General features: G+C 37.3%; 1 protein-coding gene and 1 long non-coding RNA gene across 2 annotated transcripts in view; one reads left to right on the top strand and one right to left on the bottom strand.

Moving 5' to 3' along the window:
• Positions 1-16,713, top strand: part of LOC148353346 (aryl hydrocarbon receptor-like) — a 90,266-nt gene that overhangs the window by 1,102 nt on the left and 72,451 nt on the right. Inside the window, exon 2 of the mRNA XM_088352166.1 lies at positions 3,537-3,724. Coding sequence (XP_088208292.1) covers positions 3,537-3,724 — 188 coding nt within the window. The remainder of the gene's footprint in view (positions 1-3,536; positions 3,725-16,713) is intronic.
• The window catches only part of LOC148353347 (uncharacterized), a 135,782-nt gene that overhangs the window by 89,928 nt on the left and 29,141 nt on the right, over positions 1-16,713 (bottom strand). The gene's annotated exons all lie outside the window — the stretch shown is intronic.

The following is a 16,713-nucleotide window of genomic DNA, read 5'->3' as shown; positions in this document are numbered from 1 at the left end:
CGTCTGATGCAAATAGAATGTACGTGTCAGTCTCAAGGTAAACGTTTTATAAAGAATCTAAAGAGAAAAAAAATGAAAAAAAGCTGTCAGGATAAATAGTCAAGTCAAGTCAAGTCATTTTTATTTGTATAGCCCTTAATCACAAATAGTCTCAAAGGGCTTCACAAGTTATTACATATAAGAAGTTTAGGTTATTCGTATGCTATAGAGTAGAAGTGAGTTTTAAGCTTAGACTTAATAGGAAAACATATTTACAACGTAGCGCTAAGAGACTGGCCCGAGTTATAAGAATAGTGCAATGAAAAATAATATTACTTTGTATAAATAGTACCATGTTTTGTCAGAATGAAAATTGTTGTTTTCCCCATGGGAATCAACGAAGAAAATGGAGAAAGGTGGAACGAAGGAGAAAAAAAGGGGACAAAGAAAGCAAATAAATGAACCTCAATCTTGTTGTTTTGGGGAAAATTTCAACAATTTTTTTTCCACATACGTTTTAAAAAAAATGTTCTATTCCAAATATGGAGGACTGTATTCTCTCCCCTTTTTTAAAATACAATTTGATTGCAGAGGCTGTGGGTGTTTTTTGTTACTTGTAGAAGTTTTTTTTAAAGCTGCTGAATGCATCCGCTGCAGTGAACATATTTGACATGACATGTTATTTGAAAACAAATAAAAAAGGCTGGAAGATAAAGGCCAGCAGTGCAGAATCCATCACAAATGCTGTCTAAACACGGTTCATGATAGACTGTACTGATAAAGACACTTTTCTTTTACTTGAGAAAGAAAACGTTGATTTTTGCCTGTTTTTTTAGACATAGTATACCGTATTATATTACATGTATACAAAACAAGCAATCTAAATGTTTTTGACCATTCACTTGAAAATCTCTATGTGCTAAATACTCACTTTTTATCTAATGTGCTAAAAAAAGTTTTTTTCGTCATATTTATGGCAGTTTTACAGAGTTCCCAAAGATAAATCCGAAATGAATATTTTTAAACGTAGTTTGGATTGGTCAATAAACTTTCTATTATATTTATAAAATGAAGGAACACAGGGTGCATACACCTATTTTTTACAGACCTGTGTTAGAAACTAAACTCAAACATTTACAGCTAGAATTTACTGGTTTTAGGGCAATCAGATCCATTTGTAATCTCGAATTTTCCAAAACATTTTTCTTGGGCAAAAACATAAAGCAATGGTGGGCAATCTACTGCCCGTGGACTGCATGTGGCCCGTCAGGCTTTTAGAATAATGATAAGTATAAAATGGTTAATAAAGTCTTTTTAATAAAAAAAGTGTTGGTTTTAGTTGGACTATTGTTCCGAACGTCCCACATAATATTGTAGTTTTTCAATGCATACGATCAAATTGTTTAAAAATGGGACGTTGTTTATTACCTTTTGTGTACTCTCAAGGATTTCAAAACCAATTTGTTTAAATGGTCTATTTATGGCTACATCTTTTATTCAGTTGCCACGTTTTAAATCAGGTACTTATTTCATCCATCAAAATATTAAGCCACATTTTGGGGAGTTTTCAATGCAAAAAATCGTTTTTTTTATGCTCAAAAAGGGAGTTGCAAAACCAATTTGTTTAAATATAAGTGCAGATGTCTGCATGTTTATTAGATCACAAATGCATTTTGTCACTGCTGTTCTCCTGAATGGAATAAAAAAGGCCCAAAAATGAAGAGATGCCATTTTTAAATAGCAGCAATGATATGAGAAGTATTTGATAGTCCTACATTCTATTTTTCCCTTATGTATTTCCGAGGTATTGCAGACTTTATTGGTGTATGTTTTTTTTTTAATAAAATCAATATTTTTTTTCCTCCTGGCCTGTCCTTTCTGCCCATTTTTTAACACAATCAAAATGTTTGCTTAATTCGCTCGCTCATTCACACCTAGGGACAATTTGGACCGGCCAATTAACCTGACATGCGTGATTTTGGAATGTGGGAGGAAACCGGAAAAACCCATGCAAGCACGGGGAGAACATGCAAACTCCACACAGGAGTTTCGATCTCATGACCTCAGAACTGTGGCGCACAGGCGTCGCCGTGCTGCCCATTGTTATATAGCAATCTAGTCGCAAAAATTTGGATGTACTTATTAGAGCTAACTGGTCAACATTTGACTTTTTTCACAGTTTGATAGCCTCCTTATGTAAACGGTTTGCATTTATATAGCGCTTTCAAGTCACTGAAGACCTCCCAAAGTGCTTCACACTTTCTATTGACCGCATTGTGCGCTTTACAAACAAGTTCTTGTTCAACATTAGATGCTACCTGTAGTCTCATGGAGTAATTATTTTGTTGTCAAGTGAGAAATACATATTCTTGTTGATACAAAGCCTTAAAATACCTTTGTACTGTGCTATAGTGCTTTATGTTTAAATTGAATGCACAACTGTTCTTGTCTTATCCACACAGTTTTCTTCCAACTATATAGCAGGGGTGGTCAATGGAGTCAAATGGACGGTAAAGCTGGATCAAAATCTTGACTATAAGACTGATAAAATTTTGAAAAGGAAAGGAAATGCTCATGGTAGTTGCTTATGTCGCGCTAGTCACATCTGGTAACACCTCAGGCGATGGTAGACAATTTTAAGCTAACAGTTAACTGCTACAACTATATGTGTGCTCAGTCCTGGCTGACAACAGCCCAAAATTTAAAAAAAAGCACTTCTTATAATCAGTGTATTCATTTTCCCAATGTTTTAAGTGAGCAACCCAAGATACTAATAGTAGATTATTATGCTAATACAGGTCGTGTTGTGCTACTTGTAGCTTGCACCCCTAAAGCAATGACAATAAAGATGATCATATCCCACTACATAAAGTAATTATTTTTGTGGCGTACTGTGTGTATTAATTTTTAATTTTGTATTATAAAAAAAAATGGAGAACATTGGGGCTAGAAATAGCATCAGTGATGGCATTCGCTCGTATTTAGTTGCCATTAGTAGTATAATTTGATTTTTGTTGAACAAAAGTGGGCTAAATACACTTCAAACATAATTTGATTGAAACAAAATCTAATAAAGTGCAAAAATCTATTAACCAAAGACAACACTTTCTGAAATGGCAATTATTGTACAGTAAAAGAAAAAATAAACCAGGATTTCTGGTGTATGATACATTAGTGGAGGGCCTGGTAACCTGTGGCTCGTGAGCCACATGTGGCTCTTTTCATGAGTAAATATGGCCCAGAGATAAAATAGTAATTGCGCAATTCTTTAATTTGTTGTTGCATGTGGTGCTGATTGACACATTTGCAAAGCTAAGACAACACTTGTTAATGATTAGGTTTGGTCCAATTATAACTACAGCTTACAGTCCAGGTGTCACAATAACAAACACAGTTTGGGGTGTAAATCCCTGAAAAAACCTTTATATAGCTCTTTAGGTGGAAAAGGTTTGCGCCCCCTGCATTAGTGTATCAAGATCATCTCAGGCGCCGTAGAAAATCTTCCCGTAGGCCGAATGTGGCCCGCAGGCCTTGACTTTAATACATTTCACCCGTAGGGTCAAACAGCCATCCAATGAGGGAGCAAAGTCCAATCCGTCCAAGAGGCACAGGGATCGCCTCAATGGGGAGCTGGAGAGGTTGGCTGGCCTTCTACCATTTCCTGAGGAGGTCACTGCTAGTCTGGACAAACTTTCCATCCTGCGACTGAGTGTCAGCTACCTTCGAGCAAAGAACTTCTTCTCTGGTAAGTTCTGCCAGTTGTTGAGATGTGATAACGCTTTTTTTTTTTTTTTTTTTTTTTTTTTTTTTAGCTCAAAAGAAACTGTAAGCAAGAAAATTTTTAGCATATGAATTAAAGCAGTGATGTCAAACTCAGTTTGGTTCTGGGGCCGGATCACAGACGTTCTGTTCTCAGGCAGGCCAGATCAGTAGAAGGATATCAACTCCAAATTTATTTTTTTCAGTATTATACTTCATTCTCCATTCTACATTATTTTCCTACCCCACACATTATAATCACAGATGACAAGGGCGTCTTTCTTAAACACATTTATTCACAAACTATGCAGGAAAATTATTTTCACGTGTGTCATCGGATACGTTACATGGTTTATTTTAACAGTTGAATGAATGCAGTTTTACATTTGAACCAACTCACCATGCTATACAAATTCAACACTGCCCTCTCGTGGCCAGAGAGCACATTTGGCATTTATTTAAAAAATCACAACTTTGATAGAAATGATCGAGAGCATGGGTCTCCAACGTGGTACCCACGGGCACCGTGATGTCTCCCAGGGACAGTTGAGGTGCCCGCCGACCTGTTCTGAAAATAACTCACCAGTGCTGGGTCATTGTGGTTTTCTAGTTAAATGTACGACATATTGGTAGACTAGATATATATAACCCTATTTTTAATTATTAACCTGGTAATATCATAGTAACTACATAGTAATAACATGATAAGTTGACATTTTAAAAATTCAAATAAATACATTCCAGTTCATGGGCCTCATGGACAAAAAAATCTATTCAAGTATTGATAATTATTTTAAGCAATAAATTAACATAATTACATTCTATTCATGTATTAGACAAATGTATGTATTTATCTTTTTATTGATTTATTTAACAGGAAATACAACAAACTAAATTCCAGTTCTTGGGTTTTATAAAGTGAATGAGAAAATAATTTACAGTTGTTTTAGTTAGCCAACTGGCTACCTTTTTAACATTGAAGCTAGCTATCTTCCCACCTTTTTAGCTACCTAGCTAGCTTCTTACATTTTTTTGCATGCTATCTCGCTAACATTTGACCCTTTTTGGCTATTTATCAAGCTAAATTTTGGCCTACTATCTAGCAAACTTTCCAGCTTTCTTTAACGTTCTATCTGGCTATTTTTTTGTCTTTTTACTCTTTTAGCTAGCCATCTAGCTCCCTTCCAGTTTTTTTAATATTTATTTTTTACCTGCTAACCTTTCTAGCTGAGTATCAAGCTACCATTTTAGCTACTTAGCAAACGATCTAGATAAGTTGCTATTTTCAAAAATGCATATTAAACTGGGTGCCCCTTGGGTTAATTACTAAAATAAAGTAGCTCGACGCTTGAGAAAGATTGGAGACCCCTGATTTCAAACAACGCAGGACCTTTAGCTACCTGGCAGCAGCTATCTGAAAAGACGTTTCAGTCATTAGTTTGTATCCTTATTTGTGTTTTGTAGAACTTGCTTTGAATGCACCACACAAGGGGACAGTGTGTATTGAATGACCACTAGATGTCAATTTATTGTGAAGTGCAACAAGTTTCACTACACTATACAGCAAAATCCGTGGGTAATATATTACACAGCGTCACTTTAACTTTACATGTTTTTCTGGGGAAAGTGTTTGTTATCTGACTACTAGATGTCACCTTATTGTGCAGTGCAACCGAAAAAGAGTGCAACGAAGTTCATTTGCTTTTTGAAATTGTTTGGTAAAAACGTAAAAAGAACGAATTAGGATCTAGCGGGCAATGGGTGTATCATATTTGTTTAGTTCAAGCACTTGTGGCTAGATTTTTGACTCCTATTGATCAGTCAAACAGCAAATATACTTCATTTTGAAAACATCTGATATAATTAATGATTTTGGCCACTTTAAGAAATGTTGAATAAATGTACAAAAAATAAAACCAAACTATAAAAAAATGCAATCAGCAATGTTATTTTTCTTTCCTTTCCTATGGATACATTCTTTCAACAAATCAAAACCAACAATAAAACACTCAAAAAGGCTAGAGTAGCATACTTCTCAAATCGTATTTCTGAAAATAAACATAACCCTGTATTTATTTATTATAACTAAAGCCGTTTTTAAAAAGTTCCTGCTGGAGCCAAGAAATGCTCTTTCTGAGGACTTTTCAGACCACTTGAGAAGTAAAATTACAAAAATTAGGTCAAGCCATTTAGCCCATCAGAATGTAAGATCTACAATAGCTGGGCAATTATTTTACCTGGGCTTCAGACCACTGGAAGATATCCTTCTCTGTTCTGGGTACTATTCAAGAGTTTTTCTTTTTTCTTTTGTCCAGGGAAGGTATATTGCAAAAAAAAAAAAAGACATAAATTCAGAACACTTTACTGTAAATTATTTTCTCTTGTTTGCCCCATTAATTTCTTGTTAGTTTCTTGTTCTTGTATAAGCCACGCACCCCACCCAGGCGCTGGCTACAATTCACTACTGTTGAGACACAACCAAACATGCGCATATTAGCTAATTCCATGATTTTATTATTTTATCTGATAGTTGTCAATTTGGCTTGGATGAGAGCAGATATATATATATATATATTATATATATATATATATATATATATATATATATATATATATATATATATATATATATATATATATATATATATATATATATATATATATATATATATATATATATATATATATATATATATATATATATGTATATATATATGGTAGGCAGAATATCTACATGAAGAGAAAATTCAGCGCTCTCGTATTCTGTGCTTTAGGGCGCTGTCGAAACTGTAAACACTTTTACTTTATAGGTAAATCTAAAAATGGTCACCCTTCAAAGAATGTCGGTAGGGGATCAAGGGTTGCATGTGACAATGTGAGTGCAGGGTTATTAAGCAATTAGGGGATTCTGTAAGTCATTATCTGCATTGAACATGTAGCAGAACATTGCAGTAATGTACCATATCGTAACGACGGTGAAGTTAAAAATTTTTATTGACAACAAGCTCACTGCGAATTAAATGCATACACATGAATAGGTAATCCAAATATGACTAACCAGACCCCACTTAAGTGGAATATTGGCAATCTGCTGAAGTTGTTTTAAATTTCTGGGCACCTTTACATGGTCTTGCATAGCTTAAATATTGACCATATGGTGAGATTAAACTTTGTATTCCCAACATGTAAACTTACCGCCTCAATAATGACATTATACAGTGCTTAAGGAAGCTTTCAACATAATTTTTTATGTCACAAATGCATGCTATGAATCATGCTTCCATTTGTCGGTGCAAGGTCGACTCGACACTCACTTTCAAGATTGTGCTTCATTTATTGTGTTTATACTGTATTGACAAACACCCCATGATACAGTCAAGTCAAGTCATGTTTATTTGTATAGCCCTTAACCACAAGAAGTCTTAAAGGACCGTACTGACACTAGACTATTGTGACACCATCCCCTGATCTAAAACCCACATGAGGGAGAGGAAAAATTCAAACCTCCGCATAAGGAAATGATGAAACCTTGAGAACGTGCCACACATGAGTTAATCCCCTTTCTAGGATGACCAGGCGTCAATGGAGTTTGCTAGGGCATCAACAAACAATTCACAGACATTATCAACAAACAGGTCATTCATAAGCTATATAAGATGAGTTTGTTTTAAGCTTAGATTTAAACAGTTCAATTGAGGTTGTACATCGACTCTCAGAGGGCAGAGCATTTCACAGCACCGGGTGCCCAAATAGAGAACACTTTTGAACCAGCGGATCACTGGTAGACCAGCATTTTCCGACTGAAGGCTCCTAGCAGGAACATAGGCCGAAATTAAATCTGACAGATATTAATGGGAAAGTCAATGCTTAATTTTGTATAAGACCAACATGAGCCATTGAAGATCAGTCAAAATTGGGGTAATGTGATCAAACTTTCTTGTCTTAGTTAAAAGCCCTGCTGCAGCATTTTGTACAAGCGGCAAGCTCTTGGCGGTAGACTTCGGGAGACTGGGGAGAAGTACATTACAGTAATTGAGACGGGAGGTAACAAACGCATGAATTAAAATCTCAGCATCAGACTTGGACAGCATTGAGCCAATTTTTGCAACATTGCGAAGATGGAAAAAAATCTGTTCTTGTAATATTTTTACCGTGTAACTATGAGGAAATATTAGGGTCAAATGTGACACATACATTTTTGGCTGAGTCACTCTGGGTGATATTATATTTGTCAAGGTTCAGAGCAGTGTTTGAGAACACGTCGTGGCCTTTAGATGGACCAATAATGAACATTTCAGTCTTTTCAGGGTTGAGGCACAGGAAGTTAAGTGATATCATATTTAGCAGTATTAACTGTGAAACCCATGAAAGCAAAGGGAATGGAGCAATCAATCTCATGTCAGATTACTCAAAGACCTGCCAGTACGTGGCAAAAATAACCTGCAAAATTTCCCAGTGCATTAAAAATATATGTAACCTTTATGGCGTAACTCCACAGGAATAATCGGAGGACACTATATTTACTGGTATCAGTGGTTCAGAAAAGGCATTAGGACACTGAGTGACTTTTTTGAAGATGGACATATAGTTTCTTCTGATAGTCTTAGAAAAGAAAATCCACCTTGAAGATTGCAGTTTTTTTCTGGAAATATTTACCAATTAGGCACTGCCTGGTCAAAGTAATTTAAAAACACAAAACATTATTTACATCGAGTCAAGTCATGTTTATTTGTATAGCCTTTAATCACAAGGAGTCTCAAAGGGCTGCAAAGACCACAGATGATTGCAAACCACAGACTATTATTACACCATCCCCTGTTCTAAAACCTACATGAGGGCAGGGAAAAACTCAAAAACCTCAACATAAGGAAAATGAAAAAAAACCTTGAGAATTGACCACACATGAGGTAATCCCCTTTCCAGGATGACCACGCTGCAATCGATGTTGCAATTACAAATAATACACAGATATTGTCAAGATGAAATATCGGTCATTCATAAGCTATAGAATAGAGGTGTGTTTTAAGCCTAGATTTAAACAGTTCCACTGAGGTTGCAGATCGAATCTCAGGGGGCTGAGCATTCCACAACATCGGGGCCCAAATGAAGAGAGTGCTCGAATCTGCGGTTCGCTTCTTGGCTCTTGGGTTCAGATTCAGATTTATATTTAGATATACTTTATTGTCATTCTTGTAAACGTGTATACAGAACGAAATGTCGATACATCTGACCCGCACAGTTTCCTTGAATGTACAGATATAAATACAATGTTGTGTTGAGTTGGAGTATTGAAGTACTAATGATATACTAAATAATTATAGCTATGTATAGTATTTTACAGTCGTGCAAAGAGTGCAAGAGGAGCAGCTTACCAGATGTGCAAAATAAAGTAGACCAGCATTTTCAGAGTGAAGGCTCTGGACCAGAAGATAGGGGAAAATTAAATCTGGTAATATGCATGATTTTGCATATTACCAACAGAACCTTAAAATCACATCTTAAGCTAACAGAAAGCCAACACAGGTTAGCTTAAATCTGGGTAATGTGATCAAACTTTCTTGTCTTTGTTAAAAGCCTCGCTGCAATGTACTGTAATGCTAAATGTAATTCACCCTGGTCACCTTGGAAGGGGGATACCACTTGTGAGGTCCCTTCTCAAGGTTTCTCTTTTTCCTCACGCTGAGGTTCTTAGTTGTTCCTTGCCCGCATGTTGGTTTAAGATCAGGTAATTGTGTCATTGTAATCCTGTGCAGTCCTTTGAGACATTTTTGTGATTACGGGCTACAGTGCATCCGGAAAGTATTCACAGCGCTTCACTTTTTCCACATTTTGTTATGTTACAGCCTCATTCCAAATTGTATTAATTTAATCTCTTATCTCAAAATTCTACACAAAATACTCCATTATGACAATGTGAAAACGTATTTTTTTTTACTTTTTTAGAATTTATTAAAAATAGAAAACAAAGAAATCACATTTACATAAGTATTCACAGCGTTTGCCAAGAAGCTCAAAATTGAGCTCAGGTGCATCTTTTTTCCACTGATCATCCTTGAGATCTTTCATCCTTGGAGTCCGCCTGCAGTAAATTCAGTTGATTGGACATGATTTGGAAAGGCACACACCTGTCTATATAAGGTCCCACAGTTGAGTGTGCATGTCAGAGCACAAACACCAAGCATGAAGTCAAAATAAATGTCTGTCGACCTGCGAGACAGGATTGTCTTGAGGCACAAATCTGGGGAAGGATACGGAAAAATTTCTGCTACATTATTCGTAAATGGAAGACATTCGTAACCACCAGGACTCTTCCTAGAGCTTGCCGGCCTTCTAAACTGAGCGATCGGGGAAGAAGGGCCTTAGTCAGGGAGGTGACCAAGAACTCGATGGTAGAGCGATCGTTTTAGGATTAAGGGATCCCAGTTCGAATCCCGGCTTGTCCGTGTTACATGCCGAAGTGTCCTTGGGTAAGACACTGAACCCCCAATACCCCCAATAAGCAGGTTAGCGCCTTACATGGCTGCAGAGATCACGGCCGCTATTGGGAAATGTGAAGCACAATGTAAAGCGCTTTGGGAAGTCATTGACTTGAAAAGCGCTATATAAATGCAGATCATTCATTTCATTTCACTCTGTCAGAGCTCCAGCATTCCTCTGTGGAGAGAGGAGAGCCTTCCAGAAGGACAACCATCTCTGCAGAAATCCACCAATCAGGCCTGTATGGTAGAGTGGCCAGACGAAAGCCACTCCTTAGTAAAAGGAACATGGAAGCCCGTCTGGAATTTGCCAAAAAGCCCCTAAATGACTCTCAGACCATGAGAAACAAAATTCTCTGGTCTGATGAGACAAAGATTGAACTCTTTGGTGTGAATGCCAGGCGCCATGTTTGGAGGAAACCTGGCACTGCTCATCACCAGGCCAATACCATCCCTACAGTGAAGCATGGTGGTGGCAGCATCATGCTGTGGGGATGTTTTTCAGCAGCAGGAACTGGCAGACTAGCCAGGATAGAAGGCAAAATGAATGCAGCAGAATATAGAGATATCCTGGATGAAAACCTGCTCCAGAGCGCTCTTGACCTCAGGCTGGGGCGAAGGTTCATTTTTCAGCAGGACAACGACCAAAGCACACAGCCAAGATCTAAAACGAATTGGCTTCAGACCAATCCGTAATGTCCTGGAGTGGCCCAGCCAGAGTCCAGACTTGAATCCGATCGAACATCTCTGGAGAGATCTGAAAATGGCTGTGCACAAACGTCTCCCATCCAACCTGATAGAGCTTGAGACTTATTGCAAAGAAGAATAAGGCAAAACTGCCTAAAGATAGGTGTGCTAAACTTGTGGTATCATATTCAAACAGACTTGAGGCTGTATTTGCTGCCAAAGGTGGATCAACAAAGTATTAAGCAAAGGCTGTGAATACTTATGTAAATGTGATTTCTTAGTTTTCTATTTTTAATAAATTAAAAAAAAGTAAAAAAAAAAAAAAAGGTTTTCACATTGTCATAATGGAGTATTTTGTGTAGAATTTTGAGATAAGAGATTAAATTAATACAATTTGGAATGAGGCTGTAACATAACAAAATGTGGAAAAAGTGAAGCGCTGTGAATACTTTCCGGATGCACTGTATACAACTAAATTTGACTTGACTTGACTAGAAGGGACCTCAGAAGTGGTAATCCCCCTTTCAGGATGACCAGGGTGAATTACATTTAGCATTACAATACACAAACATAATAAACACTAGGTAACATGTTAAAAGTTTGTCCGGAAAGTGCATGACAGCAACGACGCCCCCCAGCCTGCAAACTAGTCTAGAAAGTCCATGATAGTCACGACGCAGCTTCCCATCTCTGCCAGCTGGTCCATGTAGGCGTTGACATGCTTCAGGTCAAACGCTGGTCCGCTGACTAATCTCAAATCGTCCTTCTCCTTCTTTTCACCACCAGGCTAGCAGTCGGAAAAAGACAGGACAATACAGAATATGAGGTGGGCATCAATCATAAGCTTTGGAATAGAAGTGTGTCTTAAGCCTTGATTTAAAAACTTCCATTGAAGTTGCAGATCTTATCTCCGGAGGCAGGGCATAGCACCGGGGCCCGGATGGAGAACGCTCTCAAGCCTGCAGACTTCTTGGCTCTCGGGGTCACAAGTAGACCGGCATTTTCCGAGCGCAGGCAGGAACATAGGGGGAAATCAAATCAGAGAGATAAGAGGGTGCAAGTCCATGCAAACATTTGTATGTTAATAAGAGAACCTTAAAGTCACATCTTAAGTGGACTGGGAGCCAGTGCAAGTTGCCCAATACAGGAGTAATATGCTCAAACATTTTGGTTCTCCTGCCAGTCTGTCAATATCGTCAGCAAAACGGAGGTTCGTTGAAACGTATTCTCCCAAAATCACAGTGTGTCCTCTTGGAGACAGTACTGTAATGCCCTGCTTGGACCCATATACTGCTAAAGACTGGACTCATGACCTTTGCTTGGACAATTTTGAGACAATGGAAGCTCCTACGTAGCCCAACAATAAATGTTTGGAAAACACTGATGATGGATGCAATGTGAAAAGAAATGCTTGGGAGATTAAATTGTTTGAATATGTCTAAGAAGCGATGGGATAACTTTGGTAACTTTTTGTCCTGACTAAAATCTGTGACCCTTCGGTATTTGTAGTGCATTGCACCACACCCCTTGTACAGTATAGTGCTTTTTCTTTTTCCACATATAATTTTGAACTACTCTTTTGCCTGTCTGTTTTGTTTTGTTTGGGATTTAATTTTCTTTTTGTATGAAAAATAGTTAAATCTTATTAACCCAACAGTTTTTATTGACTTCGATTTGGATTGTTGTTACTTGGGTTATTCTAAGGAGGTACACAAGTTAGCTTTGTTTCTTTCTTCTGCTTCTGGATGTATTTGTTGGCCAACATCTTACAGTTGATCGGAGATGTGATGATAAACGCAAGCAGCCAGCACCTTATTTCGATGATTTCATTGTAGGGTGTCCTGGTGGAGCGTGGATGAGTATCCCTCAATATTTAATGACGGTAGCATGTCGGCAGTGACGTCAAGAGTGAGGACGAAGCGCAACCATTAAAAGTCAGAGAGCGCGAGAGTCGCACGCCACCCGACAAGCTCGTACAGCGGAGGGGGCGAAGAAGGCGTCCTCGTTTTAAGGCAACGACCTTCCGGAAAGAAAAGCTGCAATGCGGCCGTCAGCTGCTCTCAGTGGATGAATAATTCACTTTTGACGTTTAAAGAATTCATGAAATGGAAGCAGAGCAATGTTTGTTTGGGCTGACGGCCGTTTGGGGTTGGACGGAATATCCTTTTCTCAAGGAACATAGACGTTGGGTGTTGAGTTTTGTTAATCGCAGAAGAGGAACTGGGGTATTTTTTTTTCCTATGACTGTCTTTAGAAACAGGGCCGGGCCGCAGAAAAAAATGAGCTGATTGATGTATTTAATTTTTTTTATATGCTGATAGAGTGTCTTGAATACGATACCTCTGCAATACAAGAATCAAATAGATAACATAAGCCAGTCTATTTTTCTACCTGAACAAGTTGTGTTTCATGTTCCGTTTGTTTATATAGGGACCACTTCATCGAATTGGTTTTGAAACACATAAAATCCACACAAAAAAACGTATACATTTACATAAAAAAACGTAGAAATAGCAAAGTAATATTTCAGTTTTCTCAGCGCTAAGTTTGATCATTTGCATTGAAAAACTAAATGCAATAGGGCTACCTTAGAAGTATTTTATGGTATGCTTTAGCGGCATATAGTGGACATATCAAAAACAGCAGGTAGTTGTTGACTAGAAGGGGCTCATTTTTATTCATATGCTGCTCTCAGCATTGTCTCAGTGGTTGTGACTACTGGTCTAAATGCATTAAGTTACTTCCTGTACACTCCTGCTAAGTAATTAACAAGCTCAAGGGCGCTTTGGTTAAGCAAGCAGCTCCACTTGAGGGCTTCATAGCTCTGGGCTTCCTTTGCGGTCAGCTGTAATTTGTTGTATGTAAACACAGTAAATCTCGTTTGTCAGATGCCCCCCACTGCAGATACTCTGAGGATGGAGGGGGTAGGGAAAAGGAGGGGGAGGTAGAAACGCTTCGAAATTGTCAGTGTTCTAAAAACAATCAAACGCCTAAACGTACGCTCTTGCTCTGAAAACTGTCAAGATGGCGATTCTTCCGCATCCTGCTCGGTTTTGAACAAAGCCTTGGCCGTTAAGCTGGCATTATCCAGCCTGCCGGCCATCTTGTTTGTTGTCAGGAGCCATCATGGACTGGCGAATCTCACCCGAGCAGCATAAGGAAAAGCTAGGGTCTTTGATGGGGGTGGATTGATGGTAGGTTAGTGCATTAAAGCAGAAAAGGCAGCCTGGAATAACCTTAGCTCGTTCAGCGCTTGCATCAAACTGCTGTGAGGTGTCACAATAAGCAGCTATGTTAATTAAGGAATAACATTTTTCTTTTAAAAAAATCTGTCAATGAATTGTAAAAAAAAATATACAATGTATTAGTTGCATGTAACCGTGAATTACTGACTTGGACAAGAAAATAAACAAAAAATATTATTGTTCTCCAAAATAAATACATCAATTAGCATTTACTTTTACACTAGATAGGTTTATTTATCCACTGTATCTATCTACCTCTCCACTTAACTATCTACATAAAAATTATATCTAGATAGAATGTATCTACCTACCTACCTACCTTCCTACCTACCTATGGATATATAATTTTATTTGGAGGGGGGGGGCAGATCTATCCATCCATTTATCTATCTATCCATCCGTCAAACCAAATCTCTCTCTCTCTTTCTCCTTTTCCTTTTCTCTTTTTCTCTCTTTTTCTATCTCTCTCTCACACACTGTATTTCTCTTTTTCTCTCTCTCTCTTTCTCTTCTGCCCAAAAAAATAGCTAAAATACCCTAACTATATATCTGGAGATATCATGAATATTAAAAGAGAGAAATAATTGATATGCGTGTCAAATGGATTTCTTGCTCAAAAACTCATGACCTATTTCCGCAATAATTTGGGTATTGATGTGAACTCTATTTAATTTAGCTCAACATTACTTCTTCTAATCGGATAGAAAAAATATTGTGCTCATTTTTATTTTTTTTCTAGAAAAAAAACTTTAATAATATAAATAAACTTGAAAAGTGAGTAAAATCCCAAATTACAGAACCTGTGTTACCTGCTGATCTACAGCAATCACAAAAACTTACTTCTGTCTATTCAGGCAACAAAGTAACATAATACTTAAGACTTTAAAAACGTGAAATGGGAAACACTAATATTCTACTCAATTTATAAGATGTGAGTGTAAAGATATTCTACACAATTTGGTTCATATGGTGCAATTGTACAACGAACCTTCTCTGTGTTTATGTCATTTTGTGAACAGGTGTAATATGGTTATCAGATTAGGGTTTAAGCAAAAACAAAGACTGAGGCGCTGGAAAATCCATTTTGCTGACTAATGTGTGGCATTATCCAGTGACAGATGGCTCGCTTGTCAGGATTTGTCAGTAGCCTACTGGCATGCCTGTCACTGAATACCAAATTATATTTAGGGTCTGGTTAAAGTTAGTCTAACTTGAACTGCTTTTGCTTTAGTCTATTTAAAGAAAACACCATGCACGTGTTGGTCAAAACCTTGTATGTAAAATAATCAAACAATCTGGATCAGCATTTTTAATCCTGGTAGTGTTGCTCCTGTGCCAAGGTCTTGATGAAATCCAGGATGACACATGTAAACCAATAAGGGCTTCCCTAGCCTTCTCAGAAGATTCCCCATCCTCCTTGTTTTAAACCTGTGATCACATGACTATCCCGTCACAACTGTCATTCTAGAAACGAATTGAATTTTACTTATTACTATTGACAAGATTTATTTGTAGCCTACAAATTATAATTATAAATGCAAATGGATCTTTTTGAAGCACAACACATTTATTCACAATGGAAAAAGAAAATGCTTTTTAATATTGGCATTTAATGTATTGACAGATTGTTTATTTTAACAGTTAAATAAATGCAGTTTCATATCTGAACAAATTCACCACACTAAACAAACACAATTGGGGGCTATGACCAAAATCGTACTTGCCTCAATTGTTATACTTCTATGAAATGAATAAAACAAATTCAAAAAAAGACTTTTACCATTGAACAGGCAATAACATCAGATACAACTAGCAGAAAAATACCGCTCGATATTGTCTTTAACATAGAAATCAATAAATCTTATTTTTAATAACCTGTGCAAACAAATATTGTGCCATCACACTTTTCCCCTTTTTCTCTTTGCATTCCTGCATTCTACTTGCTGCTGCTGGCTGTATAAACTTGGCATCTTTTTGCTTTTACAACTGCATTAATATTAGGTGTCAAAACCTGAGTAGCAGAGTCGCAGCACATTTCACTGTGTCATTTAGTGTTATTATTGCTTGTTACAGAGAACACAGGTTCACAAAGACAAGTAGTCCCAAACATGGATAGAACCTTTGCTGATGTCTGCTCTCTAACAACTTTACTACCCTTTAGCGATGAGAAGGGTTGTATTTGGCTTGTATTTATTTACAAAATGTCCTAACTTTTGATATAGATGAGCTAGAGACTTGCTTTTTTTTTGACGCAGAAGATTGATGGCCAGATTCAGCCAGCGGGCCGCATGGTGGACATGGCTGCTTTGAAGACAAAAATAAGATAAAAGACTATCAGGATAAATATGCAAAAATATTTACAAAGTAGTGCTTGGAGAATGGCCCAAGTTAAAATGAGAAAGCAATGAAAAAAATAGTGCATTGTAACAATAGTGCAATGAAAGTAGTGCAATAACATTAAGCAGAAATTAAAGTTCACTAATAAGTCGTAAGATATATATTTTTCACCTGTTTAAGTGGGGGAGGAACTAGCTGATGTTACAAGGCTATCATAATTATTATTCAAG

This window comes from Urocampus carinirostris, chromosome 14 (genome assembly GCF_059441175.1).
Source record: "Urocampus carinirostris isolate Australia breed hairy pipefish chromosome 14, RoL_Ucar_1.0, whole genome shotgun sequence".
Classification (NCBI taxonomy): Eukaryota; Metazoa; Chordata; class Actinopteri; order Syngnathiformes; family Syngnathidae; genus Urocampus; species Urocampus carinirostris.
The sequence above is the reverse complement of the archived record's forward strand: the minus strand, read 5'-3'. Positions and strand labels throughout refer to the sequence as shown.